Source organism: Eutrigla gurnardus, assembly GCF_963514095.1.
Source record: "Eutrigla gurnardus genome assembly, chromosome: 7".
NCBI lineage: Eukaryota > Metazoa > Chordata > Actinopteri > Perciformes > Triglidae > Eutrigla > Eutrigla gurnardus.
This window is the reverse complement of record NC_139921.1, coordinates 3,219,694-3,247,533: the sequence shown is the minus strand read 5'-3', so window position 1 is coordinate 3,247,533 and position 27,840 is coordinate 3,219,694. Positions and strand designations below refer to the sequence as shown.

Here is a 27,840-nt window from a genome sequence, read left to right as displayed (position 1 = left end):
AGGTCCAGGGTCCAGGGTCCAGGCCCGGGGACTGAACCACATCTCTGATGAGGAGTTGTGCAGGAATGCAGTATCTTCACTTGTGATGGAGTATATTTTACAGCTGTTACTAGGACTTTTAATCAGGGTGGTGAAGGAATTTATCGCCATCTTGTGGCCAAGTGTGGAACCTGCTAAACCCAACAGCGCACAAGTAACGTGACACACGATGAAACATGACCACACATGACTCAACGGATTCCAACAGTGTTTTATTTGTGAATGATGCCCCATAAACCTCTCAAGTTAGCATTGACCTGCTACTGTTGATGGTCTCAGGATGCTAACGGGAAGTACGACTCCATCACTGACACTAAATAAATACATCGGTACTGGACCGCACGTTAAAACAATGATGATATACAAAAGCAAGAACGCTTTTGGGTCCAACAATTCACCAACGCTGGAATGTCCTTGTGGCCCAAACATGAATGAGGAAGCTCGGCCCACCAGGTGGCCAGGACCACCAGGTAGCCGGGACCACCAGGTAGCCGGGACCACCAGGTAGCCGGGACCGCCAGGTAGCCGGGACCACCAGGTAGCCGGGACCGCCAGCCACTCGCATCCACACAGCAGCATCAGAGCTTCACTCAGCTTCACCGTCTCTGTTTGACCTCTGACCCGCAAACGGACGTCTGTTCCTCTGAACCTGCAGCTGGAAACAAAGAACAGGATATGTTTCATACAGAACATCAATATGTTCCCTACTACTGTAGAGGGGCTAAGCCCCGCCCCCTCCTGTGTCCCTCCTGAGGCCTGATTTCAGAGTTCTCGTTACCTTGGCGCCCTCCAGCATGTGGGGGTCTTTCTGAATGGCGTTGTTCAGCCCTTCCTCTGTGGTGAAGCCGACCCAGCAGAAGCCTCGGTGGAAGCCGGTCTCTTTATCCTGGAGCAAACAACCAATCAGCTTCATAACTGGTCACATGACAGCAGACGAACAAGGAACCGAGTGACTGGAAAACATCCAGACATCTCAAACTCCACGCAGTACAGCAGGATATTAATATGTATGTAAATATATATTTATACACGCACACACACACACACACACACACACGTTAGAAGCATTCAGTCACTTTAAAGCTGAGACAACTTACAAACGGAAGAAGACACTTCTTCACTGGGCCGAACTGTGCGAAGTATTCTCTCATCTCCTCTGCAAGACAAAAAACACACATGTCTTAGGTTCTCCATGTTCTCCAAGACAAACACAAACATGTCTCAGGTTCTCCAAGACAAACACAAACATGTCTCAGGTTCTCCATGTTCTCCAAGACAAACACACACATGTCTTAGGTTCTCCATGTTCTCCAAGACAAACACAAACACAAACATGTCTCAGGTTCTCCAAGACAAACACAAACATGTCTCAGGTTCTCCATGTTCTCCAAGACAAACACACACGTCTCAGGTTCTCCATGTTCTCTGAGACAAACACAAACATGTCTCAGGTTCTCCATGTTCTCCAAGACAAACACAAACATGTCTCAGGTTCTCCAAGACAAACACAAACATGTCTCAGGTTCTCCATGTTCTCCAAGACAAACACAAACATGTCTCAGGTTCTCCATGTTCTCCAAGACAAACACAAACATGTCTTAGGTTCTCCATGTTCTCCAAGACAAACACAAACATGTCTCAGGTTCTCCATGTTCTCCAAGACAAACACAAACATGTCTCAGGTTCTCCAAGACAAACACAAACATGTCTCAGGTTCTCCAAGACAAACACAAACATGTCTCAGGTTCTCCATGTTCTCCAAGACAAACACAAACATGTCTCAGGTTCTCCAAGACAAACACAAACATGTCTCAGGTTCTCCATGTTCTCCGAGACAAACACAAACATGTCTCAGGTTCTCCAAGACAAACACAAACATGTCTCAGGTTCTCCATGTTCTCCAAGACAAACACAAACATGTCTCAGGTTCTCCAAGACAAACACAAACATGTCTCAGGTTCTCCATGTTCTCCAAGACAAACACACACATGTCTCAGGTTCTCCATGTTCTCCAAGACAAACACAAACATGTCTCAGGTTCTCCAAGACAAACACAAACATGTCTCAGGTTCTCCAAGACAAACACAAACATGTCTCAGGTTCTCCATGTTCTCCAAGACAAACACAAACATGTCTCAGGTTCTCCATGTTCTTTCCATGGGCTAAATGTTTTCCTTCCCATTTAAAATACGCTATGTTGTCATATTGTGATGGAGAAATGCCAATATAGAAATTAAATTGTGTTCTCTAAAGGTAAAGTATTATTTTAATGGCTTAGCATTGTATACATCCATCATTACAAAGTGCTGTTATACATGGCTTCACTACACATAAGGAACACTATTTTATATATGTAATAGGGGGTCCCTGGCCTGAAAAACACAAGTTCTCTTTAGTCCTGCTAAGTTCACTTCACATCCCGGTCTCCGTAAGACTCTCCACGAGCCTGGTGGTTCTGGTCTCTGAGATCCAGCTAACCGGGTTCCTGGTACCATGACATCAAGGCTGCCTACAGGAACGCTACAGAAACGTTCACATACAAAAACAGCGCCCCTGAATATGAACGGAAATATGAATGGACCAGAACAGACTTACTTCCGGCTATAGTCCACGGTACTTTAGACACGAACACCTCGAACACTTTCTTGGACGGTACCGCCATGTTTCACCCTCGTTACGCTGACCTTCGTCTTCTTCTGTGGTGTTTGAACGGCGGTAGCGAACCAACTTAAAGGCGCTTTACCGCCACCTACCGGACTGGAGTGTGGGACAGTACTGAACATACCGGTACTCCAATCCAGTAGGTGGCGGTAATGCACCTTAAAGCTGTTTTCCCACACCGCCGTTAGAACCCACACGAGAGGAAGAAGCGACCAATGACGTCATGGCTAAGATGGCGGCCTCCGTGATGGAAAGCGGAGAAGATGCATTTAGAAAAATATTCAAGTTTTACAAGAGAAGAAATCCTCCGCCGGATCTCAGCGACGTTGTGGACTTTTCCAGAAGTTCACCTAGCGACAAGGTGACGTCACACCGGGCCAGCGGGCCGATCATAACCGGAAACCGAGTGTGTGTGTCTGGTTACTGTAACTGACAGCAGCTTACTGACTGTGAGGAGTAGCTGATGGTTGTCCCTCTGTGTGTGTGGTTACTGTAACTGACAGCAGCGTACTGACTGTGAGGAGTAGCTGATGGTTGTCCCTCTGTGTGTGTGGTTACTGTAACTGACAGCAGCGTACTGACTGTGAGGAGGATGGTTGTCCCTCTGTGTGTGTGGTTACTGTAACTGACAGCAGCGTACTGACTGTGAGGATGATGGTTGTCCCTCTGTGTGTGTGGTTACTGTAACTGACAGCAGCTTACTGACTGTGAGGATGATGGTTGTTCCTCTGTGTGTGTGGTTACTGTAACTGACAGCAGCTTACTGACTGTGAGGAGGATGGTTGTCCCTCTGTGTGTGTGGTTACTGTAACTGACCACAGCGTACTGACTGTGAGGATGATTGTTGTCCCTCTGTGTGTGTGGTTACTGTAACTGACCGCAGCTTACTGACTGTGAGAATGATGGTTGTCCCTCTGTGTGTGTGGTTACTGTTACTGACAGCAGCGTACTGACTGTGAGGAGTAGCTGATGGTTGTCCCTCTGTGTGTGTGGTTACTGTAACTGACAGCAGCTTACTGACTGTGAGGATGATGGTTGTCCCTCTGTGTGTGTGGTTACTGTAACTGACCACAGCGTACTGACTGTGAGGAGGATGGTTGTCCCTCTGTGTGTGTGGTTACTGTAACTGACCACAGCGTACTGACTGTGAGGATGATGGTTGTCCCTCTGTGTGTGTGGTTACTGTAACTGACCGCAGCGTACTGACTGTGAGGATGATGGTTGTCCCTCTGTGTGTGTGGTTACTGTAACTGACAGCAGCGTACTGACTGTGAGGAGGATGGTTGTCCCTCTGTGTGTGTGGTTACTGTAACTGACCACAGCGTACTGACTGTGAGGAGTAGCTGATGGTTGTCCCTCTGTGTGTGTGGTTACTGTAACTGACCGCAGCGTACTGACTGTGAGGAGGATGGTTGTCCCTCTCTGTGTGTGGTTACTGTAACTGACAGCAGCGTACTGACTGTGAGGATGATGGTTGTCCCTCTGTGTGTGTGGTTACTGTAACTGACAGCAGCGTACTGACTGTGAGGAGTAGCTGATGGTTGTCCCTCTGTGTGTGTGGTTACTGTAACTGACAGCAGCGTACCGACTGTGAGGAGGATGGTTGTCCCTCTGTGTGTGTGGTTATTGTAACTGACCGCAGCGTACTGACTGTGAGGATGATGGTTGTCCCTCTGTGTGTGTGGTTACTGTAACTGACCGCAGCGTACTGACTGTGAGGATGATGGTTGTCCCTCTGTGTGTGTGGTTACTGTAACTGACAGCAGCGTACTGACTGTGAGGAGGATGGTTGTCCCTCTGTGTGTGTGGTTACTGTAACTGACCGCAGCGTACTGACTGTGAGGATGATGGTTGTCCCTCTGTGTGTGTGGTTACTGTAACTGACAGCAGCGTACTGACTGTGAGGAGTAGCTGATGGTTGTCCCTCTGTGTGTGTGGTTACTGTAACTGACAGCAGCTTACTGACTGTGAGGATGATGGTTGTCCCTCTGTGTGTGTGGTTACAGTAACTGACAGCAGCTTACTGACTGTGAGGAGGATGGTTGTCCCTCTGTGTGTGTGGTTACTGTAACTGACAGCAGCATACTGACTGTGAGGAGGATGGTTGTCCCTCTGTGTGTGTGGTTACTGTAACTGACAGCAGCGTACTGACTGTGAGGATGATGGTTGTCCCTCTGTGTGTGTGGTTACTGTAACTGACCGCAGCGTACTGACTGTGAGGAGGATGGTTGTCCCTCTGTGTGTGTGGTTACTGTAACTGACAGCAGCGTACTGACTGTGAGGAGGATGGTTGTCCCTCTGTGTGTGTGGTTACTGTAACTGACCGCAGCGTACTGACTGTGAGGATGATGGTTGTCCCTCTGTGTGTGTGGTTACTGTAACTGACCGCAGCGTACTGACTGTGAGGATGATGGTTGTCCCTCTGTGTGTGTGGTTACTGTAACTGACAGCAGCTTACTGACTGTGAGGAGTAGCTGATGGTTGTCCCTCTGTGTGTGTGGTTACTGTAACTGACAGCAGCTTACCGACTGTGAGGAGGATGGTTGTCCCTCTGTGTGTGTGGTTACTGTAACTGACCGCAGCGTACTGACTGTGAGGATGATGGTTGTCCCTCTGTGTGTGTGGTTGTTAGATCGTTCCAGCCCTGTTGGATCCGGGTTCAGTGACTGACGGGGAGGCTTCCCGGGTCGGATTACAGCCCGTCAGAGACTGGCGAGCGTTCAGCCTGCAGGGCTACCCAGGTGAACATGCAGAGACATTTACAAAACCAAATGTTAGACCACGAGATACATGACGGACCAATCAGTGTGAAGATTCTCCAAGTGTGCGGATCTCTGCAGCAGATGTGTGATGGTCTGGTGGTCTTGTCATGATACCAACATTGTGACTTTGATGCCTAAATATCTCGACAACAATAGCATGGCAAAAATCTAGACTGTCAAGAAAAGCAATGGAAAAACAGATGACAGAACATGGAACTTAAAATTAGATTTCCTATTAATTAAACATAAATTTGTTAAAACGTGAACATGGTATGCACTGATCTGATGTCGTCAATGCTTTATGTATTAATGTGATTTCTTTGATCACCAAATAAACAGTGTTTAATAAGCCTTTTTAAAAAGTTGGAGAGAGTTGAAGTTGTGTTTGTGAAGAGAACGTCGATCTTTTTTTCCCCAGATGTAAAACAACGTGTTTCATTTATTTTATTTCCTCTTTCGTTCAGGGTTCATCTTCATCTCCGACCCGTTCCTGCCGGGCTGCAAACCCTTCTGGGTCACACGGTGTCTCAAGACTTACACTCAGAAGCCCAACGTCTGCAACCTGGACCTGCACATGTCTCCCTCTGACACCCAGAACATCTGGGACCAGAGTGTCCATGGCGTCAGGTGAGCTAGCTAGCATGCTAACAAGCCCTGGTTGCTACAACTTCAGGAGCTCTAAATGCAACTGTTAGATCGGAGCCCCAAAGGTCATATCAGTACCTGAATGTTTGGGGTCATTGACAAACGCGGTCTCCATTAGAGAGGACTGGCTGGAGTCCTCTTTGGACCACATTCAGGGTCCTGGTCCTCTGTAAGTGTGCCCTGTTTGGTCTCCACAGTTGTCCCCCTTCTGGAAAGAGACAACCGAAGACTCTGCTGGACCGGCTGCGCTGGGTCACCCTGGGATACCATTACAACTGGGACTCCAAGGTGATCCACCACACCCTGTTTGTTGTTGACCTACGGAGATGATGAATCACGATATTCTCCTCATAAATATGTTTCAATCCAAGCGTGTTAGCAGACTCAGAAACAAGACATTACATACAGAAGCACCACGACAACTCCTGGTTTTAAAGAGACAAAGAGACCAATCTGAGGATTTCAGGATCAGACTCTTGTTCATGAGAGTTCTTCCGACATTTCACCGTCTCCAGACCTCCCAGGACTCTTCAGCAATAACCTACACTGTTGTCCGACATCTTCACTCCATCGGTTTCCTGTGTTGCTCCACAGACCTACTCTGCAGACCATCACACTCCGTTCCCAGCTGACCTCCACCTGCTGTCCTCCCAGATAACCGCCGCCTGTGGATTCTCGGGGTTCAACGCCGAGGCCGGCATCCTCAACTTCTACCGCTCCGATTCCTCTCTGGGGATCCACGTGGACGAATCGGAGCTGGACCACAGCCGGCCGCTGCTGTCCTTCAGGTGAGACGGGAGGACGGTGTGAAAGGAAACACTTCAGAATGATGCATTATGGGTCAGAAACGGTCGTCTGATTAATGGCAGGATTTCTTGTCTCCTGATAGTTTCGGTCAGTCGGCCATCTTCCTCCTCGGAGGCCTCCAGAGATGCGACCCCCCCACGGCCATGTACATGCACAGTGGGGACGTGATGGTGATGTCGGGACAGAGCCGCCTCCTCTACCACGCCGTCCCACGCATCATGTCCCCGGGGACACACAGGGGACACTTAGAGACCCCCTCCCCCCCACGGGACGGCTCCATCGTGGAGCCGGTGTCAGAGCAGGACTGGGCCCCGTGCTCCAGCTACATCCAGACCTCCAGAGTCAACGTGACTGTCAGACAGGTGCTGGGGTCTGGACAGAGCTTCCCAGAGACCCCCGTCCAGACAGAGGGGTCCCACGAGGGGAAGAGGAAGAGGACTAGCAGCTGTGACTCTGATCCTGCAGAGACGTGACACAGAACGGCATCTGATACCGGATCCTGTGTCCCCCATGGGGCCGAAGAATAAATATGGATGCCAGTCAACAGAGAGACAAATCAATATTTGATCCTGTTGGAATTGTTCCACTGAGCCTTGATTTTGTCTCCATATGGAACAGTTTTACATTTAGATACTGTTGCATTATTGATAAAAATGGCTTTTTATAAATTATAAATACATATTAAAAGAGTCTAAATCCAAAGTGTGAAGATCTCTGAGATATTATCGCTGCAGACACAGCAGCTTGTTCAAGGAACATGACTCCAACACTAACGAGTCATGTGACTACTATCACTAACGATCCAGGTTACTAACAGTGACGTTGTCTAGTCTGACAGGACATTAAAGGAATACTTCACCGTCTGCATTAAGCGTTGTGTGTTTGAATGTCGTCATCGTTCTCTCATTTCAGACGGAGATCTCTTGTGTTTATGTTCTGAAAAAGAGCCTCGATGACGCAGATATCCTCATGTTGCATCATCGGAGGCTCTTTGGTTAGAGGGGGTGAGACTACAACACTAGTTCCTCATGTTTCAACTCGCCTGTAGGGGGCAGCACCCACTGAGACTGCAGACCTGTTGCAGACATGAGCGGAACTGGACCAGTCCTTTTATAATAAAAATGCCGCTCTGTGCTATATGACCCACTTTCAGTACACATCCACGTTTCCACCGGGGAATGATCCTTTAATGTTTTGTCCACCTTCAAATAAAAGTTGTGACATCATCACAAGAGGTTTGATCATGTGATTAGAGATGATTACACATGAAGACAAAGTCACTTGGACATTCTTTATTCATCTATTAATAATCACTTTTTACAAAATTCACATGGGTGTCCTCTCTCTTCCAGTCGGTCCGTTTGATTGGCCGCTCTGTGACGGCCAGGATGAGTCACAGCTTACTTCAGTTAAACACACTCACGTCACCGTTTGAGTCGCTGCTGTTTGACATCCTAACTTTGTTGAAGTCACTACAGTGGAACTCTTGTTATGTAATTTAATTATATTTCAATAAACTGGCTCTGAGGAACATTTAGAGCTCAACATCATCTCAGTTCAGTCGCAGACAAAACCAGACCTGATGTGAGCCGGTTCAAGTGTAGACATGATGGCTGATTTTCTTTTTCATGATGACGACGTCAGAGGTTTCTTCCCTGATGGTCCGTCATTATTTAGGTTTCTCTCTCCGTCATCAGGATCAAAGTTCAGTGACGCCATGCAGCGTTTCTAACCTCAACTAGAAACCTCTCTCACGCACACACACTCACACACTCACACATTAAACAACAACACGGCCACTGTCACTGAGTCCTTCTACTTCACAGGGAACTTAGCTGGATGCTGATTGGGCAGAGAGAGAGAGAGAGAGAGAGAGAGGAAGGACAGACAGGAGATGTTATAGAAAATAGAAAAGTGGAAAACAAACTGCCCAAACATTCACCAACCGCCGATCAACTTAAACCAGAAACATCCGACAGCTCAGATGGCGTCTTCAGGTAAGGGTGGTGCTCCTCAGATGGCGTCTTCAGGTGAGGGTGGGGGGTGGCGCTCCTCAGATGGCGTCTTCAGGTGAGGGTGGGGGGTGGCGCTCCTCAGATGGCGTCTTCAGGTGAGGGTGGGGGGTGGCGCTCCTCAGATGGCGTCTTCGGGTGAGGGTGGGGGTTGGCGCTCCTCAGATGGCGTCTTCAGGTGAGGGTGGGGGGTGGCGCTCCTCAGATGGCGTCTTCAGGTGAGGGTGGGGGGTGGCGCTCCTCAGATGGCGTCTTCAGGTGAGGGTGGGGGGTGGCGCTCCTCAGATGGCGTCTTCGGGTGAGGGTGGGGGGTGGCGCTCCTCAGATGGCGTCTTCGGGTGAGGGTGGGGGGTGGCGCTCCTCAGATGGCGTCTTCAGGTGAGGGTGGGGGGTGGCGCTCCTCAGATGGCGTCTTCAGGTGAGGGTGGATGCTCCTCTGGGGACTGGCTGTGTGGGTGGGAGGGGAGGGGCTGCTGGGGAGGGATGGGGCCCATGGAAGGATGTGGATGGAGGTCGGGCGGAGGGGGCCGCATGTGGGGAGCGTAGTGAGGATGAGGAGCAGGAGGAAGAGGGGGTCCACCAGGGAACCGTGGAGGGAACATCATCCCTGGAGGGGGAGGGGCCCACACTGGAGGTAGAGGACACGGAGAGGGAGCGTCAGGTTAAAGGCTTCAGCTCTGATGTAGAAATCATATAAAACTGGGACTTACTCGGCCTCATGGGGGGGCCCCCAGGTCCCCTGGGAGGGTAGAAGTCAGGAGGTGGTGGTCCATAGGGGGCTCTACGAGGAAAGGGACCATCCATTGGGCCCATCGGCGGGCCCATCGGCGGGCCAGGAGGAGGCCCCGCCCCCATCCTTGGATCAGCTTCAGGGGGAGTCCTTCGATCACCTCCTACCTCTCTGAGGTCCTGAACTTCCCCGAGGCTGTTTTCTCTGAACGAGTCTGCATTGAAACGACATAATGAGCGATTATGACCTCAATGGTTCTTGTATTCTGATTTTCCATTTCACAGGAGAGATGAGAACACAACAAAGCAGCAGTGACTCACCCATGTCTGCAGGGTGAGGCGGTCCCAGGGGGAGACCCCGAGGATGTAGAGGGCCGGGTGGGAGAGAGCCAGGAGGGGGTCTCCTGTACATGGGACCTCCGGGTTCAGGGAACATATAGCCTAAGAGACACACAGAGAGTGGCACATTCACACTATTTCAGCTAACAGCACACATGCAGAAATAATGTAACAATATGGTGAGGAATGGTTGACATAGCTCTCACACACACACACACACACACACACACACACACACACACACACACAGACACAGACACAGACACAGACACAGACACACACACACAGACACACACACACACACACACACACACACACACACACACAGACACACACACACACACACACACACAGACACACACACACAAAGACACACACACAGACACACACACACACACACACACACACACACACACACACACACACACAGACACAGACACAGACACAGACACACACACACAGACACACACACAGACACACACACACACACACACACACACAGACACACACACAGACACACACACACACACACACACACAGACACACACACACAAAGACACACACACAGACACACACACACACACACACACACACACACACACACACACACACACACAGACACACAGACACACACACAGACACACACACACACACAAAGACACACACACAGACACACACACAGACACACACAGACACACACAGACAGACACAGACAGACACACACACACACACACACACACACACACACACACCTGGATGTCCTAGGGGCCCAGGGGGTCCTGGTGGGGGGCCCCTGCGATCCCATGTTGGAGAGATGGAGCCGCTGTCTGAATGAGGACCTCCACTGCGCTCCAGCTCTCCTTGGCCACCAGGGGGCTCTACTGGACCACGAGGCACTGTGGAGGAAAGACGTTATGAGGGAGAGATGTTGGTCAACTGGTAAAACCTAGTGATCCACATAAAACCTAGTGGTCCACGTAAAACCTATGTATAGGTGTGTGTGTGTATAGGTGTGTGTGTGTATAGGGGTGTGTGTGTGTGTGTGTGTGTATATAGGTGTGTGTGTGTGTATAGGTGTGTGTGTGTGTGTGTATATAAGTGTGTGCGTGTGTGTGTGTGTACCTCGTGGAGACAGTCTAGCAGGTGGTCCATCCAGTAATGTGGGAGACAGGAACGGTCTGGTTTCAGATGCAGGCCGACCCAGAGGAGAGGGACCATACGGGGACCTTTCAGCTGGAGGGGAGGGGAGGTGGGTGAGTGCTAGTCAAGGGGACCTGAGGCCTACTGGGTCCAGGATCAGGTCTGTTAGCCACAGAATACGATGGAAGCTCACCTCTGAAAGGAAGAGGTCTAGCCAGGCTCTCCAAGGCGTAGGGGTCTTTGTCCAGGGCGTCTAGTTTAAACTGTGTGTCTGTCAGCCTGCAAACAAACACAACTCAAGTCACTATGACATGTAATACATACACAGTTTATTAAAACCCAGTAGATTTCTGAAATGACACTACAGTTGGTTTCATGAGCCACAAAGATACATCTGTTTGAGTCTCATGGGGGTCGGGACCAGAACACGGTGTGTGTTTGTTTGTCTGACTGAAGGTTAGTTTGAGTCCACAGACTGAGGCAGCAGGAGACCACCTGTGTTCTGTGCTGTAAAATGACTGTGTTTCCCATAGGAGTCTGGCGGCTTTGTTCCAGCTGTGACCCTACGTGGTTTAAAGTGATCCGTTCTCACAGGGAGCCGATGCAGAGAAGAATGAGTGATTAGGGTTAGTATTAAACAGGACAACAACTTACTTCTGTCTGAGGAGGCCGTTCTCTCTCCGGATGTCTGCCAGATCTCTGTCTGCTGCCCGGACAGCCAGCTGGGGAATCAAACCCCCGTCAGAAACACAACACCACGTACAGATGAACTTTAACATGGACAACTCACTACCACCACCACCCACACCAACTCACTACCATACCAACACCACCCACACCAACTCACTACCATACCACCACCACCCACACCAACTCACTACCATACCAACACCACCCACACCAACTCACTACCATACCACCACCACCCACACCAACTCACTACCATACCAACACCACCCACACCAACTCACTACCATACCACCACCACCCACACCAACTCACTACCATACCACCACCACCCACACCAACTCACTACCATACCAACACCACCCACACCAACTCACTACCATACCACCACCACCACCCACACCAACTCACTACCATACCAACACCACCCACACCAACTCACTACCATACCACCACCACCCACACCAACTCACTACCATACCACCACCACCCACACCAACTCACTACCATACCAACACCACCCACACCAACTCACTACCACCACCACCCACACCAACACCACCTACACCACCACCACCCACACCAACACCACCCACACCACCACCACCCACACCAACTCACTACCACCACCACCACCCACACCAACTCACTACCATACCAACACCACCCACACCAACTCACTACCACCCACACCAACTCACTACCATACCACCACCCACACCAACTCACTATCATACCACCACCACCCACACCAACTCACTACCATACCACCACCCACACCAACTCACTATCATACCACCACCACCCACACCAACTCACTATCATACCACCACCACCCACACCAACTCACTACCATACCACCACCACCCACACCAACTCACTACCACCACCACCACCCACACCAACTCACTATCATACCACCACCACCCACACCAACTCACTACCACCACCACCCACACCAACTCACTACCATACCAACACCACCCACACCAACTCACTACCACCCACACCAACTCACTACCACCCACACCAACTCACTACCACCCACACCAACTCACTACCATACCACCAACACCCACACCAACTCACTACCATACCAACACCACCCACACCAACTCACTACCACCCACACCAACTCACTACCATACAACCACCACCCACACCAACTCACTACCACCACCACCACCCACACCAACTCACTATCATATCACCACCACCCACACCAACTCACTACCACCACCACCCACACCAACTCACTACCATACCAACACCACCAACACCACCCACACCAACTCACTACCATACCACCACCACCAACACCACCCACACCAACTCACTACCATACCACCACCACCCACACCAACTCACTACCATACCAACTCCACCCACACCAACTCACTACCACCACCACCACCCACACCAACTCACTACCACCACCACCCACACCAACTCACTATCATACCACCACCACCCACACCAACTCACTACCACCACCACCCACACCAACTCACTATCATACCACCACCACCCACACCAACTCACTACCACCACCACCCACACCAACTCACTACCATACCACCACCACCCACACCAACTCACTACCATACCACCACCACCAACACCACCCACACCAACTCACTACCACCACCACCCACACCAACTAGCTGCCATGTGGCTGTACAAAATCTAAAATAAATCTCAGTTTCTATCCGTGTGCATGTTTCTGAGGCGTTTTCCCTCACCCAGTTATTGTGAGCCTTCTTCTCATGTGCTGATATCTGTGTCTGGTACGACTGTTTGGTTTTCTCCAGCTCCTCCTCCATCTCACTTGCTCGTTGTCTGAAAAAAGATGATTACAGGTGAGACTTCAGGTGAGAGTCTGGCTCAGAGTCCGGCTCAGACTCCGGCTCGGACTCCGGCTCGGACTCTGGCTCCAGCTCAGAGCAGCTACCTGTAGTTGTTGAGTTCCTCCATGGCCAACACAATGTTCTTGTCTGCTTTGTTGAGCTTCTCTTCCTTCTGCATGCGCTCCTTCTCCTCCACTGTGAGCAGCCTGGAAACGCACACGTTCATCAGCATCCTGTACAACTAGAACTACAGAACTCTATCTCTGTCAGCTCCTCAGAGCATTAATCCGTGGTTCTGTACCTGTGGAGCTTGAGCTCGTTCTCCTGGTACATTTCTGTCATGATCTGGAGTTTCTGTTGTAATCTTTGGACCTGCACACGCGAGGAAGAGAAATTAATCCAAAAGCAAATTAATACAATAAAATATGCCCCTGATACACAGTTGAGAGCAGCTACCTGATCCGAGTACTGCTCAGAGTCAGAGAGAAGAGATAACTTCTCATTCTCCAGCTCCGTGATGCTGACTAGACGGGAAACACAAACACAAGCACGACATCAGCACCAACTAGTCTGGTCCACATCAGAGATCGAGAACCTGGACGGGGATCCGCATGCCGCCGACTCACCTTGCAGGTCTTCTTTAGCTTTGACTTCGTCGTTCAGTTTGGCGAACAGTCGGTCCTTGTCTTCATCGACTGATTTGAGGTCTGCATTGAGCTACACACACAGGCCAACTCACCATATTACTAACGTGGTATATGTGATGTAGTAGTGATTGAGTGTACAGAGATGTTTAATATGAATGAGTCTCACTGTGTCAGTGACACTGTGTCTGTTACCTTGGCAGCGTAGATGAGTTTCTGGACTTTCTGCAGGTGACCTTGTGTGTCCGTAATGTCTCTTCCATTCTCCTCTGCTTTCCCGTTGGACGTCTCTCTCTCTCCTCCCTCCTCCTCCAGGTCTGAATCCCAAGCTTTCATCCCCAGCAGCCGATCCGTCAACGACTGGAAGCAGACACACCTTACACATAACTCACTTCTGACATCAAAGTGGATGTAAAGTTGATCTTTTAATAGAAAACAGTAACCAGCTGTGATATACTGTAATGAATGGTAGAGCAGACCTTTATCTGCTCGTCCTTGTTGGTCACATCCTGCAGCATGGTGCTGTGGGCGACCTCACACCTGCTCATCTCCGCCTCCAGCTCACTCACTCGTTCTGCCCATCCCTCCACCTGCTGCATCAGCTGAGAGGAGGAACAAGACCATACAGATAGTAAATATGTCTTTGATCATTTTATGTACACTGGTTGTTAAGATTTCACTTGGAAAACATGAATCCAGCAGAGAACGTTATTGGAATAACTGAATGGACCAAACTGGCCGAGCAGAACTTTAAAACGTTCAGTTCAACCATGCAAAGTAAAACCAACTCACTCGCTATCGTGTGTGTGTGTGTGTGTGTGTACAGCATCCTACCTGAGCATTGCTCTCCTGCAGCAGCACGTTCTCCTCTCCAGATGTTTCCAGGTTCCTCTGTAGTCTGTCGCTGTTCATACTGTACACTTTCAGGGAAGTTTGTGCCTAAAGACAGACAAGCAGCGACGGCGTCAGATGAGACACGGGGAGATGGAGGAGAGGGAGGAGAGTAAGGGCTGTGCAGGTACACAGGTGAGAGGTGAGGTAACGGTACCTGCTCTTCCTGTGTCTGGAGGTCTTTGGTTTCTTCTTCAGTGGTTTTCATTGTCTCTTCAAGCAGCGCTATCTGGACAACCAAAATCATATTCCATTCTATCAGCATCACACTAACGCAACGGGATCTCATCACTATTCTAATGCCATTGTTGAGTATGGTGATCGTGTGTGTGTGTGTGTGTTCCTACCCTCCTTTCCTGCTCCATCCGATGTTCTCTCTGCTGGTCCAGCTGAACCTTCAGTTGATCCAGATCCCCGTCCAGCTCCCGTTTTGCTTGTCCCAACTGTCTGGCTCTGACCTGGAGGTTCAGGTTCAGGTTCAGGTTCAGGTTCAGGTGAGAGCAAAGTGAGCGGTGAACACAGAGAGTCAGAGTCAACTGTGATACATCATTATTACAAACTTGGTGAGGAAGTTCACGTTTTCCCCATAAAGACAATGTGACGGGGTTCAGCCATCATGACTCATCTACAGATGTTTATCACATGAATGTGCAACGTTAAAGAGCTTCATAGTGAGCTTCAGCTCAATGTTTACCTGTTTGCCACAGAACTCTGTGGTTTTGGTTCACTGACGCCGCTGGTTTGAGACCTGCTCAACACCAAACAGCAGACAGACACAGAGGCTACACTAGCTGGTGAACAAAGTGGAGCATTTAGCAGCTGAAGAGCCAGATGTTTCCCTCAGAATACACTTAACTTGGCCAGGAAGCCAGAACCAGGACTCAGACTCAATGAGGATTTGCTCCCTCACTGCTGGATGTGTACACAGCTGGTGTCTGCTGCCCCCAAGTGGGCCAACAAAGAAGATGACTTACACACAGAGCTCACATCTTATGAACTCCAAGAGGGTTTTGATATTTCTTATCCTTCCCTTTAATTCTTCTCTCTCTCTCTTTTTCTTACCTCCAGATGTTCCGTTTTTTGAGTTTGAGCCAAGACGCCGTCGTCCCTCAGCGAGCTCTCCAGATCGTCATACTGCCGATGACACATAACGAGGACACATCGAGCATGAAGAAAAGGGAATCTGGTCAGGATTTTATTTTATGTTCAGGAGTGTCTGCAATGACTTTGCAGGAAGAATGTTACTAGCAGTCAGTCATCACCGGCAGCAGCACCAACCTCTTGTTGACATCTGCTGAGAGTCTCCAGAACTTCACACTTCTCCTCCAGCAGCTGTCTAACCTGCTCTACCATCCAGCGCTCTTTACCTGAGAACAGGAGCACACACTTAGAAACAGGTACTGGTAATGGGTTAATATACACACACACATAAACATATATATATATATATATTATATATATAGTGGCAAGACGCAGATTATATTGGCGATGCGATGTTGAGGAGTCGTTAGACACTTACTCCGATACATTCTGCTTTTGACCTGTGAAGAAATAAAAACTAAATCAATGACCAAATCAAAGGAGGTGATGTCTCTGTTTGAACCAACATTACTTCGTTAATATAAAATAACTACTGACCGAGCTGTAACATCTGCACGTGAACAACAACACCGTCACCAGTCCCACAACACTGGAGAAGATGACTGGTTCCCATGGCAACCCATACAGGTCCGACCCGGGTCTGATGTCATCAGGCAGTGACGATACGACCTGGAGGAAAGAGGAGGAGAGAGGAGGTGTTTATTGTGGGGGTGAAGGGACGCTGTGAGATCCGTGAGTCGGTCTGAACCACTTCAGTCTGTTTAACTTGGTAGAAACAAAGAAACACGTATTGTTGACACAAGGAGCTGCTGCTGAGTGCTGCAGACCAGTTCAACCAGGATGGTGGATAGATGGCCAGATGCAGCCCGGCAGAGAGCCACAACACAGCCAAGTGTTCTCCAGGTCGTCAAACAGCTCAGTAGTTTTAATGTCCTCTTGTTACATCGGGTTGTTTTAGAGCCTTAACGAGCCAGCTGTTAATAAACCGAGTTACATAGAAACGTCTAGAAAGCAGCAGGTATTTATGCTACCTGCCAGAGTTTAGCGAAACAATTACGAACAGCAGGAAAGCGCCACAGCCGATCAGCCATTCCGACGTTACTATCGATCAGCTAGCTAGCTAGCTATTACTAGCTAGTAATGACAGACGCGTCATAACATCTCCACACTGCGATGACAGCCGGCTAGCAGCAGCGGAGCGACCGGAAGGAGCGACGCAGAATAAACACAGTGTTGAGTTGTTTCCGTCACGCTGTCAGCCGAGTCGGCTAGTGAGGACATGCTAACGCGACCCGCCACATAACCTACATCCTTCACTTTCTCCACGGCGACGCTGTACAGAGCCTCCGCCGTCGCCTGGAAGTCCTCCGCTCTGCTGGCCGACAGCTCGATTCCCGGATGTTCCGCCATGCCCGACTATCTCATTCAGTTGTTGTTTTAGCTTTTTTAGTGATTTATGTCATTTAAAAAGCGACATTAGGACGAGAAACTCCAGACATCGACCGGGCTAGTAGCGGCGATTTCACATCCTCACAACACCGACGCTGCGGAGCGAACCACGTCACCTCCACGTCACAGGGGGGGCTGTCTGTAAACTACTAACTGGTCCTCAGGATCCACTAGGCGAGTCATACTTCAGAAGGTGGTTATGAAAACATTACAGTATATGTATATATTAACACGTATATATATATATATATATATGTTGATTGAAGCACTCGACATGGTTCATTCTGAGATGCGAACCCCCCCCCCCCCCCCGCCGGTGTAAATGGTTCACTCGCAACGTCACCAATTGTAAAATGCCACACTGGCACATCGGAGCACTTTTGAAGTGACACCAAAAGGAACAGGTGTCAAAAGTAAAAGGAGGGCTCTCAATGGCGTCGAATTATTTCTGACTTCACACACACACACACACACACACACACACACACACACACACACACACACGTATAATGCATATTTAAATTTTTTTATTTTTTAATATTTTTTTATTTTACTAAGCTGTCTACAAACAGTCTGTGTTGAGTCACGGGGGTAACGGGTGTAACAAGCTGGTCCAAGTAGGACATGGGTAAAGACTGGTGACGTACCTCCCAGGTACCAGAGTTTTACTAGTCCTCTGAAAACACAGTTTGCCTGCAGAGCAGCTGGCTGCGTGCCGGCTCAGATATGTAATAGACCCTCCAGCACTCAGGAATGTGAGTGACGAAGACAGAACCAGCTGGAAGCTGAATGTCAAGAGTTAGGTCAACGTGTCACAAGTCCAGGGTCTAAAAGAACCAGACTCCACAGGGTCTACACGTCACCCTTTAAGTGACCCGACAGAACAACAGTAACATGGCTTTGACCTCAGTTTGACCTCCGACCTCGTGTTGTTCAGTCGTTTTTACATTTGACTTTTTTTTTCTAGGAAGAAGCAGAGCAGTCAGAAGTCCAGACGTTCTCCACTCAAGTAAAAGTACAGATACTTTCGTTCAACAAGTTCTTAAGTAGAAGTACTGAGTCTACTTCTTTACTGAAGTAGAAGTGGAAAAGTATGTAAATGTACTTGAGTACTTCAAGTATAAAGTAAAAGTATCCCTATGACATTTCTACTGACTGTTTTTTTATGAAGCTAACTGAATCTCACATTATATTAATAAGAATAATAATCAATAATTCCACTCAAATGCATTAAAACTAAAGCAACAAGCCAGATGAGAAAATGTGAGGCATATAAGGTACAGATGAAGGGAAAATTATCAGGAAAATAAATACTCAAGTAGTGTACAGATAACTGAAAATACTCAAGTACAGGAACAAAGTATTTGTACTTCTGGGAAGAAGTGATTGTTTTATTTATATGGTTTAAGAAAAGGTTATAATAATTACTTTTTTTCCTTTCGCTGGACTTTTTGTACAATGATGAAACATCAAACATACGTATGATATCTCTGTGCTTCCTATTTAATGGTGTTTACGAACCTGAAAGATGGAAGAGAAACTAAATGTGCAGCTGTGTAGTTAGACGTTATATGACCCTTCAGTGATGATGTCACTCACACAGATCAAACTCACCTGTCCTGTCAGCCACACGAGCAGCTCCCCTGCTGCTTGAATATGAGTGTTTGATTCTTCAGCCGTCTGATGAACAAATCTCAGAATGTGCCTCATTACTCCTGGAAACAGAGTCCCAAACATAACAGAATTAAAGCTTTGCAACTTTGTCACAATGACATATTATTAAAATGTATTAATGAATGAATCATCTTGTGGCCGTAATGTTCCAGGCTGTGTGTCTCAGGAGGAATGAGGACGCAGCAGGCCGAGGAGAACTCTTCATATCTTACTGCTTCATGAATCATCTTTTAATCCGGCTTGATTATGGGATGTTTGAGTCATCCGTACCTTCCTGTGGCTGAATGTGAGGATGGGACTCGGGGGACACGCTTTCCTCCTCACGTCTTGTTCCTGTCTCATCCTCAGTCAGCCTCTCTGTTCCTGGGCCTCCAGTCAGTCCATCCTCCTCTCCACCCCTCTCCCCCCCGTCCCTGGGTGGAGTGTTGGTACTCGGCATCCCCCCGTCCCTGGGTGGAGTGTTGGTACTCGGCATCCCCCCGTCTCTAGGTTGAGGGTTGGTACCCAGCATCCCCCCGTCCCTGGGTGGAGGGTTGGTACCCAGCATCCCCCCGTCTCTAGGTGGAGGGTTGGTACCCAGCATCCCCCCGTCTCTCGGTGGAGGGTTGGTACCCAGCATCCCCCCGTCTCTCGGTGGAGTGTTGGTACCCAGCATCCCCCCGTCTCTAGGTGGAGGGTTGGTACCCAGCATCCCCCCGTCTCTAGGTGGAGGGTTGGTACCCAGCATCCCCCCGTCTCTAGGTGGAGGGTTGGTACCCAGCATCCCCCCGTCTCTAGGTGGAGGGTTGGTACCCAGCATCCCCCCGTCTCTAGGTGGAGGGTTGGTACCCAGCATCCCCCCGTCTCTAGGTGGAGGGTTGGTACCCAGCATCCCCCCGTCTCTAGGTGGAGGGTTGGTACCCAGCATACTCCCGTCTCTAGGTTGAGGGTTGGTACCCAGCATACCCCCGTCTCTAGGTGGAGGGTTGGTACCCAGCATACCCCCGTCTCTAGGTGGAGGGTTGGTACCCAGCATCCCCCTGTCTCTAGGTGGAGGGTTGGTATCCAGCATACCCCCGTCCCTGGGTGGAGGGTTGGTACCCAGCATCCCCCCGTCTCTAGGTTGAGGGTTGGTACCCAGCATCCCCCCGTCTCTAGGTGGAGGGTTGGTACCCAGCATCCCCCCGTCTCTAGGTGGAGGGTTGGTACCCAGCATCCCCCCGTCTCTAGGTGGAGGGTTGGTACCCAGCATCCCCCCGTCTCTAGGTGGAGGGTTGGTACCCAGCATCCCCCCGTCTCTAGGTTGAGGGTTGGTACCCAGCATACCCCCGTCCCTGGGTGGAGGGTTGGTACCCAGCATCCCCCCGTCTCTAGGTGGAGGGTTGGCATCCAGGCTGACGGAGGAACCTTCCTTCTCTGTGATCTGAGCTGAACAGATTCCTCCGACACATCTGGCCTTGGCTGCATTTAACAGGAAACACAGAGATCAAACTCACACTAAATTGTAAATATAAAAGTGATTCATGATCTTTGTGCTGCGGATGTCTCAATCACCTGTGTTGAGACTCTCTCTCACACTCTGCAGCAGCGTTTCCAGCTTCTGCAGAGCGCCGAGTGTCCTGGTCTTGTCCTCGTCCTCCGCCGGTGCGTCTCCAGCAACCAGCGTCTCCCTACGATGACGCAGAAGGATCTCTATATCCGATAATATCGCTTCATCGTGCACGGACTCGTCGGCCGTCGTTTTTGAGCTTCCTAAAACGTAATCCAGAAACTGCAGCTTGTGTCGCCCAAAGAGCTCCATCAGAATGGTGGTCTCGTCTGGGCTCAGATAGGCGAGGAGGTTCTTGTAGAGTCTGGTGAGGGTTTTTGTTTGGAGGGGGTTCTGTGTGGGCTGGTGATGGGTTTGAGTCTGGGACGATGTCCAGGTCTCGGTGGAGGGAGGAAGAGGCTGATGCTCGGTGATAAGAGCGACGGTGAGCGAGTCCTGCATGTTACCCTGACTTGCCTCAGCGGTTGAGTCCAGTTCTTGTTCAGGGGTGACGGGGTCCTGTGCATTGGCGGTCTCACCTGTGTGAGGATCCAGACCTGGGGAGGAGGACTCTGTGGACCCCTCAGTTTTGGTCAAAAAGCTGAAGGCATGTTTGAAGAGGCCGAATGCTCCTCCACTTTCTGTCTCTGTCCCTTTATTGTGAGCATCCGTCAGAGCAGCTGGTTCAGATTTCACTGCCTGGCTTCTAACGGGGTCGCTGGACCAACCTGAGACCTGAACCTCTGTCCAGACTTCAGAACCATCGTTTTCTTTCACCTGCATGTCATCATGTTTCAGATTTATCTCCCCCTCTCCCCCGTTTCCATCTCTGTCCCTCACAAATGCATTTTGTGTGGAGGACTCAGCTTCAGGTATGGGGGACACAGCTTCAGGTGTGGAGGAGACAGCTTCAGGTCTGGGGGACACAGCTTCAGGTGTGGAGGAGACAGCTTCAGGTCTGGGGGACATAGCTTCAGGTGTGGAGGACTCAGCTTCAGGTGTGGAGGACTCAGCTTCAGGTGTGGAGGAGACAGCTTCAGGTCTGGGGGACATAGCTTCAGGTATGGGGGACACAGCTTCAGGTATGGATGACACATTTAACTCCTCCTCCTTCTTTTCTTTTAACTCCTCCATCTCCTCCTCATCCTGCTTTCCCTCTTCCACTCCCCACAGCCTTCTCATGGCCTTTATCGCACCCACCTCTGTTGACTCCCCCTTTTCCTCTTCTTTTATCTCCTTCCCTTCCTGCTGCCGTTTCTCCTCTTCCTCTATCTCCTTCACTTCCTGTTGTTCCTCCTCTTCCTCTACCTCCTTCACTTCCTGCTGCTTCTCCTCTTCCCTTATCTCCTTCACTTCCTGCTGCTTCTCCTCTTCCTCTATCTCCTTCACTTCCTGTTGTTCCTCCTCTTCCTCTACCTCCTTCACTTCCTGCTGCTTCACTTCTTCCCTTATCTCCTTCACTTCCTGCTGCTTCTCCTCTTCCTCTATCTCCTTCACTTCCTGCTGCTTCTCCTCTTCCTCTATCTCCTTCAGTTCCTGCTGCTTCTCCTCTTCCTCTATCTCCTTCACTTCCTGCTGCTTCTCCTCTTCCTCTACCCCCTTCATCTCCTGCTGCTTCTCCTCTTCCTCTATCTCCTTCACTTCTTGCTGCTTCTCCCCTTCCCTTATGTCCTTCACCTCCTGCTGCTGCTCCTCTTTCTCTATCTCCTTCACTTCCTGCTGTTTCTCCTCTTCCTCAAGCTCCTTCACTTCCTGCTGTTCCTCCTCTTCCCTTATGTCCTTCACCTCCTGCTGCTGCTCCTCTTTCTCCTTCACTTCCTGCTGTTTCTCCTCTTCCTCTATCTCCTTCACTTCCTGCTGCTTCACTTCTTCCCTTATCTCCTTCACTTCCTGCTGCTTCTCCTCTTCCTCTATCTCCTTCAGTTCCTGCTGCTTCTCCTCTTCCTCTATCTCCTTCACTTCCTGCTGCTTCTCCTCTTCCTCTACCCCCTTCATCTCCTGCTGCTTCTCCTCTTCCTCTATCTCCTTCACTTCTTGCTGCTTCTCCCCTTCCCTTATGTCCTTCACCTCCTGCTGCTGCTCCTCTTTCTCTATCTCCTTCACTTCCTGCTGTTTCTCCTCTTCCTCAAGCTCCTTCACTTCCTGCTGTTCCTCCTCTTCCCTTATGTCCTTCACCTCCTGCTGCTGCTCCTCTTTCTCCTTCACTTCCTGCTGTTTCTCCTCTTCCTCTATCTCCTTCACCTCCTGCTGCTTCTCCTCTTCCTCTATCTCCTTCACTTCCTGCTGTTCCTCCTCTATCTCCTTCACTTCCTGTTGTTCCTCCTCTTCCGCTATCTCATTCACCTCCCGCTGCTTCTCCTCTTCCCTTATCTCCTTCACTTCCTGCTGTTCCTCCTCTTCCCTTATCTCATTCACGTCCTGTTGTTTCTCCTCTTCCTCTATCTCATTCACCTCCTGCTGCTTCTCCTCTTCCTCTATCTCATTCACCTCCTGCTGCTTCTCCTCTTCCCTTATCTCATTCACTTCCTGCTGGTCCTCCTCTTCCCTTATCTCATTCACCTCCTGCTGCCTCTCCTCTTCCCTTATCTCATTCACATCCTGTTGTTTCTCCTCTTCCTCTATCTCTTTCACTTCCTGCTGTTCCTCCTCTATCTCCTTCACTTCCTGCTGTTCCTCCTCTTCCTCTATCTCATTCACCTCCTGCTGTTCCTCGTCTTCCTCTATCTCATTCACCTCCTGCTGCTTCTCCTCTTCCCTTATCTCCTTCACTTCCTGCTGTTCCTCCTCTTCCCTTATGTCCTTCACTTCCTGCTGCTTCTCCTCTTCCTTTATCTCCTTCACTTCTTGTTGTTTCTCCTCTTCCCTTATCTCATTCACATCCTGTTGTTTCTCCTCTTTCTCTATCTCCTTCACTTCCTGCTGTTCCTCCTCTTCCTCTATCTCATTCACCTCCTGTTGCTTCTCCTCTTCCTCTATCTCCTTCACTTCTTGTTGTTTCTCCTCTTCCCTTATCTCCTTCACTTCCTGTTGTTTCTCCTCTTCCTCTATCTCCTTCACTTCCTGTTGTTTCTCCTCTTCCTCTATCTCCTTCACTTCCTGCTGTTCCTCCTCTTCCCTTATGTCCTTCACCTCCTGCTGCTTCTCCTCTTCCCTTATGTCATTCACCTCCTGTTGCTTCTCCTCTTCCTCTATCTCCTTCACTTCCTGCTGTTCCTCCTCTTCGCTTATGTCCTTGACTTCCTGCTGCTTCTCCTCTTCCTCTATCTCATTCACCTCCTGCTGCTTCTCCTCTTCCTCTATCTCCTTCACTTCCTGTTGTTTCCCCTCTTCCTTTGACTCCTCCACTCCTCTGCCTGGCTGGAGGTTGTTTTTGTTGTCTTTCTCGGTTTCCGTGAGCTTGCATGTGTTAGTAACACTTACTGTGGCCTCCTGATCCTGGTCTACGTTGTTCTGCATCGGTGCTGTGATTTCATGAGTGCTAAATGTTTCATTCATCGTTTCACTTCTAGAATGTGATAATCCAAACTCACCCTGATGTGAAGGTTCCTGGTGATGTTCTCCTGTTTCTGCATCGTTCCCTTCGCCGTCATGGCCGTCACTACTAGATCCAGTAACAGAGGTGGATTCCTCCGTGTCATCAGTCTGATCTGAGATCTCGGCCCCTCCCTGGACCACGTCCTCAGGTTTGTCCACATCGACCTCTCCTACAGAACCAAAGTCAGGCCCTAAATTGATGCCAGATTGTGTCAAAAAGTCCTGATCAGGGTGCCTCGGCTCTCTGTTATCATCTTCACCCTCATTTCCTGTTGCTGTGGCCACCTGACGATCTTTGGCCTCCACTTCCTCGGGTCTTTCCTGGTCTGGAACATATTTCTCTTTGGTGTGATCACCTGAAACATGATCATCCTCACTGCTGTCCATCACGGAAGTCATCCCCACTAACTCGGTCTGAGAAGAAATGTGTTTTAGGTGGACCTTGGAATCTTCAGGTGAGATATGATCCTCGCTGCTGTCTGAAGAACCCGCATCATCAGTGTCAGCAGTGTGTCTGATCTCTGATGGGGCTGCAGGTTGACTTGGACTGGTATCCTCATGATCTGATCCTGTTGGTTGTTTCTGCTGAAAACCACTTCCTGGACTCTCGTCAGCTTCACTCTTCCTGTAGCCTAAAATGTCCCGAATCCCTACGTCCAACCAAGACCCGGACCCCGGCTGTTCTTCCAACTCCTGGGTTCTCTCCTTGACCTCTCTTCCAGGGGTCGTCTCCTGCTCTGACTCCTGATTGGTCAGGCTGAACCCCAGCGTGCTTGACAGTCCGTTTCCTAGCCAATCCAACGTCCCCGTCTCTTTCTGCTTCTCTTCGTGTAATTGGCTGCCCTCTAAGTCCAGAGACATCCTCCTGCTCCTGAATGTCTCTGCTGGTTCTCCCTCCTCTTCTTCTGTTTGTCTCTCTCCTCCGAAGCCGAGCCAGCCAGTCACGGTCGAAGACAGATATTCAGCAGTTTCTCCGTCTTCTTCTCTACTTTCTGGAGCATCGTCAGGTTTGCCGTCTCCTCCCAGGCCGAACCATCCTGTCACCGAAGAGGTCACGGAAGCTTCCACCTCTTTACTCTTATCTTTGTTCTCTCCTTCAGCCAAACTGCCTGTTTCTTCCTCTCCAGCCAGACCGAGCCATCCTGTCACCGAGGACCCGAGCCAGGAGGCAGACCCACTTTGATCCTCCAGAGACCCACTTTGATCCTCCAGAGACCCACCTTGATCCTCCAGAGTCCCGCCAGCATCCTGGTTCCTGTCCTCATCAGCTTCCTGTGCTGGACCTGGAGATTCTGTAGGAGGATCAGCGGTTTTTGGAGGACTGTCAGCGTTTGTGTCATCAGTGTCTGAAGTGGTTTGTGACTCCTGGTTTGGAAATTTCTCATCATCACCATCATCATGATCATCATCGTCATCCAGATTACTGGAGTCGATGGGGTAACCAAACTCATCCATACAGAAGAAATCCGATTTCTGAATGAAGAGCACAAATAAGGTGTTTACAGAGTCAACATTACTACTAATTCAGGGTTAGAAACTATGTATTCTCATGACGTAGAATCAGAGCTACGCCTCCAGTCTAAAGAGCTCCTGTTCACCTGTGTTTGCACGACTTTCTCCTCGGTGGCGTAAACCTGCTCCTCTCTCACGGCGTCCTTTGGGAAATATCCAAACTGTTTATCAATCTGCAACGAGAAGGAAGCAGAGTTGTGTGGAAGGACGGCAGCGATGGAGGTGGATGAAGGTGGATGATGATGGAGGTGGATGAAGGTGGATGATGATGAAGGTGGATGATGATGGAGGTGGATGAAGGTGGATGATGATAAATGTGGATGAAGGTGGATGATGATAAATGTAGATGAAGGTGGATGATGATAAATGTAGATGAAGGTGGATGATGATAAATGTAGATGAAGGAGGATGATGATAAATGTAGATGAAGGAGGATGAAGGTGGATGAATGTGGATGAAGGTGGATGATGATAAATGTGGATGAATGTGGATGAAGGTGGATAAATGTGGATGAATGTGGATGAAGGTGGATAAATGTGGATGAATGTGGATGAAGGTGGATGAATGTGGATGAATGTGGATGAAGGTGGATGAATGTGGATGAAGGTGGATGAATGTGGATGAAGGTGGATGATGATAAATGTGGATGAAGGAGGATGAAGGTGGATGAATGTGGATGAATGTGGATGAAGGTGGATGAATGTGGATGAATGTGGATGAAGGTGGATGAAGGTGGATGATGATGAAGGTGGATGATGATAAATGTGGATGAAGGTGGATGAAGGTGGATGATGATGAAGGTGGATGATGATAAATGTGGATGAAGGTGGATGATGATAAATGTGGATGAAGGTGGATGATGATAAATGTGGATGAATATGGATGAAGGTGGATGATGATGAAGGTGGATGAAGGTGGATGAAGGTGGATGAAGGTGGATGATGATGAAGGTGGATGATGATGAAGGTGGATGATGATGAAGGTGGATGATGATAAATGTGGATGAAGGTGGATGATGATGAAGGTGGATGATGATAAATGTGGATGAAGGTGGATGATGATGAAGGTGGATGATGATGAAGGTGGATGATGATAAATGTGGATGAAGGTGGATGATGATGAAGGTGGATGAAGGTGGTGATGGTACATTAATATGTTTACAATGACTCACTGTGTGTTAGGGGATATAATGACATCATTAGATGATGAACTGGAGTGATGTCACAGACTGGTGCTGATCAAGTGTTACCATGACTACCACACTGAGAACCTGAACTATCTGTTGTTCTCATCCAGACCCGTAGAGACCCGGGACCCTTTGAGTTCACTCTGTTATTCATTACAGTATTCTGATTAAAGAGAGGATCAGACTCACGCTGCCGGCCCAGAGCTCCTCCCTCTTTCCAGACAGTTTGTGGTAAACAAAGATGGTGTCCCCTCGTCGGAGGCTCAGGAACCGACAGTCCTGTCCCCGGTGGTCCCTGGTGGCCTGGACCCTGCTCATGGGGCCTACACACAGAAGAACCAGGAAAAAAACAAAACAAAAACCATGAGAAGGGAAGCAGAAAGAAAACAACCATGAACCAGAATAATGTGATCAAAACTTACTTTCACAATCAGAGTCTCCACAGATCTTGTAGTCAGACAACAACCCCACGCTCAGACGCGGCAGGAGGAGCAGAACTACGCCTGCAGCCAGCAGGAGGGTGTGCGCCCGTGGAACAGCCATTACCAGGGTTTCTAACTGGAACATTAAAGTATAAAATATAGGACGGTCCAGGCGAGTGGCTCCGAGCTGCTGCTGTCATGGAGCCCGGAGGGGAACTGAGCGGAGATAAGATAGGAGGCTGGCTGATAATC

At 49.5% G+C, this 27,840-nt stretch overlaps 4 protein-coding genes and 1 long non-coding RNA gene across 6 annotated transcripts; 2 read left to right on the top strand and 3 right to left on the bottom strand.

The window, feature by feature from the left end:
* Nucleotides 1-234: 234 nt before the first annotated feature.
* slirp (SRA stem-loop interacting RNA binding protein) lies at nucleotides 235-2,755 on the bottom strand. Its single transcript, XM_084013148.1, has 4 exons — nucleotides 2,635-2,755; nucleotides 1,137-1,195; nucleotides 818-925; nucleotides 235-694 (listed from the first exon to the last, which is right to left on the bottom strand). Exons 1-4 carry the CDS (start codon nucleotides 2,699-2,701, stop codon nucleotides 626-628), a joined length of 303 nt encoding a protein of 100 aa, XP_083869274.1. The 5' UTR covers nucleotides 2,702-2,755; the 3' UTR covers nucleotides 235-625.
* Nucleotides 2,756-2,923: 168 nt separating this feature from the next.
* On the top strand, nucleotides 2,924-7,703 carry alkbh1 (alkB homolog 1, histone H2A dioxygenase; the record flags this gene model as incomplete). The annotated part of the gene is made up of 6 exons (XM_084013561.1): nucleotides 2,924-3,061; nucleotides 5,333-5,441; nucleotides 5,927-6,089; nucleotides 6,305-6,395; nucleotides 6,702-6,895; nucleotides 6,997-7,703. 6 exons carry the CDS (start codon nucleotides 2,924-2,926, stop codon nucleotides 7,385-7,387), a joined length of 1,086 nt encoding a protein of 361 aa, XP_083869687.1. The 3' UTR covers nucleotides 7,388-7,703.
* Nucleotides 7,704-8,193: 490 nt separating this feature from the next.
* On the top strand, nucleotides 8,194-9,452 carry LOC311016307. The gene is made up of 3 exons (XR_014597470.1): nucleotides 8,194-8,950; nucleotides 9,185-9,264; nucleotides 9,345-9,452. It is a non-coding gene; the product is annotated as an uncharacterized lncRNA (long non-coding RNA).
* On the bottom strand, nucleotides 9,072-27,724 carry mia2 (MIA SH3 domain ER export factor 2). Of its 2 annotated transcripts, XM_084013928.1 has the most exons (26): nucleotides 27,589-27,724; nucleotides 27,356-27,489; nucleotides 26,067-26,153; nucleotides 25,689-25,941; nucleotides 19,368-19,468; nucleotides 16,842-16,973; nucleotides 16,723-16,744; nucleotides 16,482-16,570; nucleotides 16,266-16,337; nucleotides 15,551-15,661; nucleotides 15,361-15,432; nucleotides 15,147-15,251; nucleotides 14,792-14,914; nucleotides 14,508-14,672; nucleotides 14,295-14,385; nucleotides 14,125-14,192; nucleotides 13,970-14,040; nucleotides 13,773-13,874; nucleotides 13,564-13,660; nucleotides 11,789-11,856; nucleotides 11,328-11,413; nucleotides 11,117-11,227; nucleotides 10,747-10,890; nucleotides 9,977-10,096; nucleotides 9,637-9,870; nucleotides 9,072-9,554 (listed from the first exon to the last, which is right to left on the bottom strand). In XM_084013928.1, exons 1-26 carry the CDS (start codon nucleotides 27,707-27,709, stop codon nucleotides 9,328-9,330), a joined length of 3,006 nt encoding a protein of 1,001 aa, XP_083870054.1. In that variant the 5' UTR covers nucleotides 27,710-27,724; the 3' UTR covers nucleotides 9,072-9,327. The 2 variants fall into 2 exon arrangements, with proteins under 2 accessions (XP_083870054.1, XP_083870055.1); XM_084013929.1 differs by lacking the exons at nucleotides 19,368-19,468; nucleotides 25,689-25,941; nucleotides 26,067-26,153; nucleotides 27,356-27,489; nucleotides 27,589-27,724 and adding an exon at nucleotides 17,613-17,849 and having other exon boundaries at nucleotides 9,081-9,554.
* On the bottom strand, nucleotides 19,672-22,168 carry LOC311015814 (uncharacterized protein; the record flags this gene model as incomplete). The annotated part of the gene is made up of 2 exons (XM_084013257.1): nucleotides 20,961-22,168; nucleotides 19,672-20,867 (listed from the first exon to the last, which is right to left on the bottom strand). Exons 1-2 carry the CDS (start codon nucleotides 22,114-22,116, stop codon nucleotides 19,672-19,674), a joined length of 2,352 nt encoding a protein of 783 aa, XP_083869383.1. The 5' UTR covers nucleotides 22,117-22,168.
* Nucleotides 27,725-27,840: the final 116 nt, after the last annotated feature.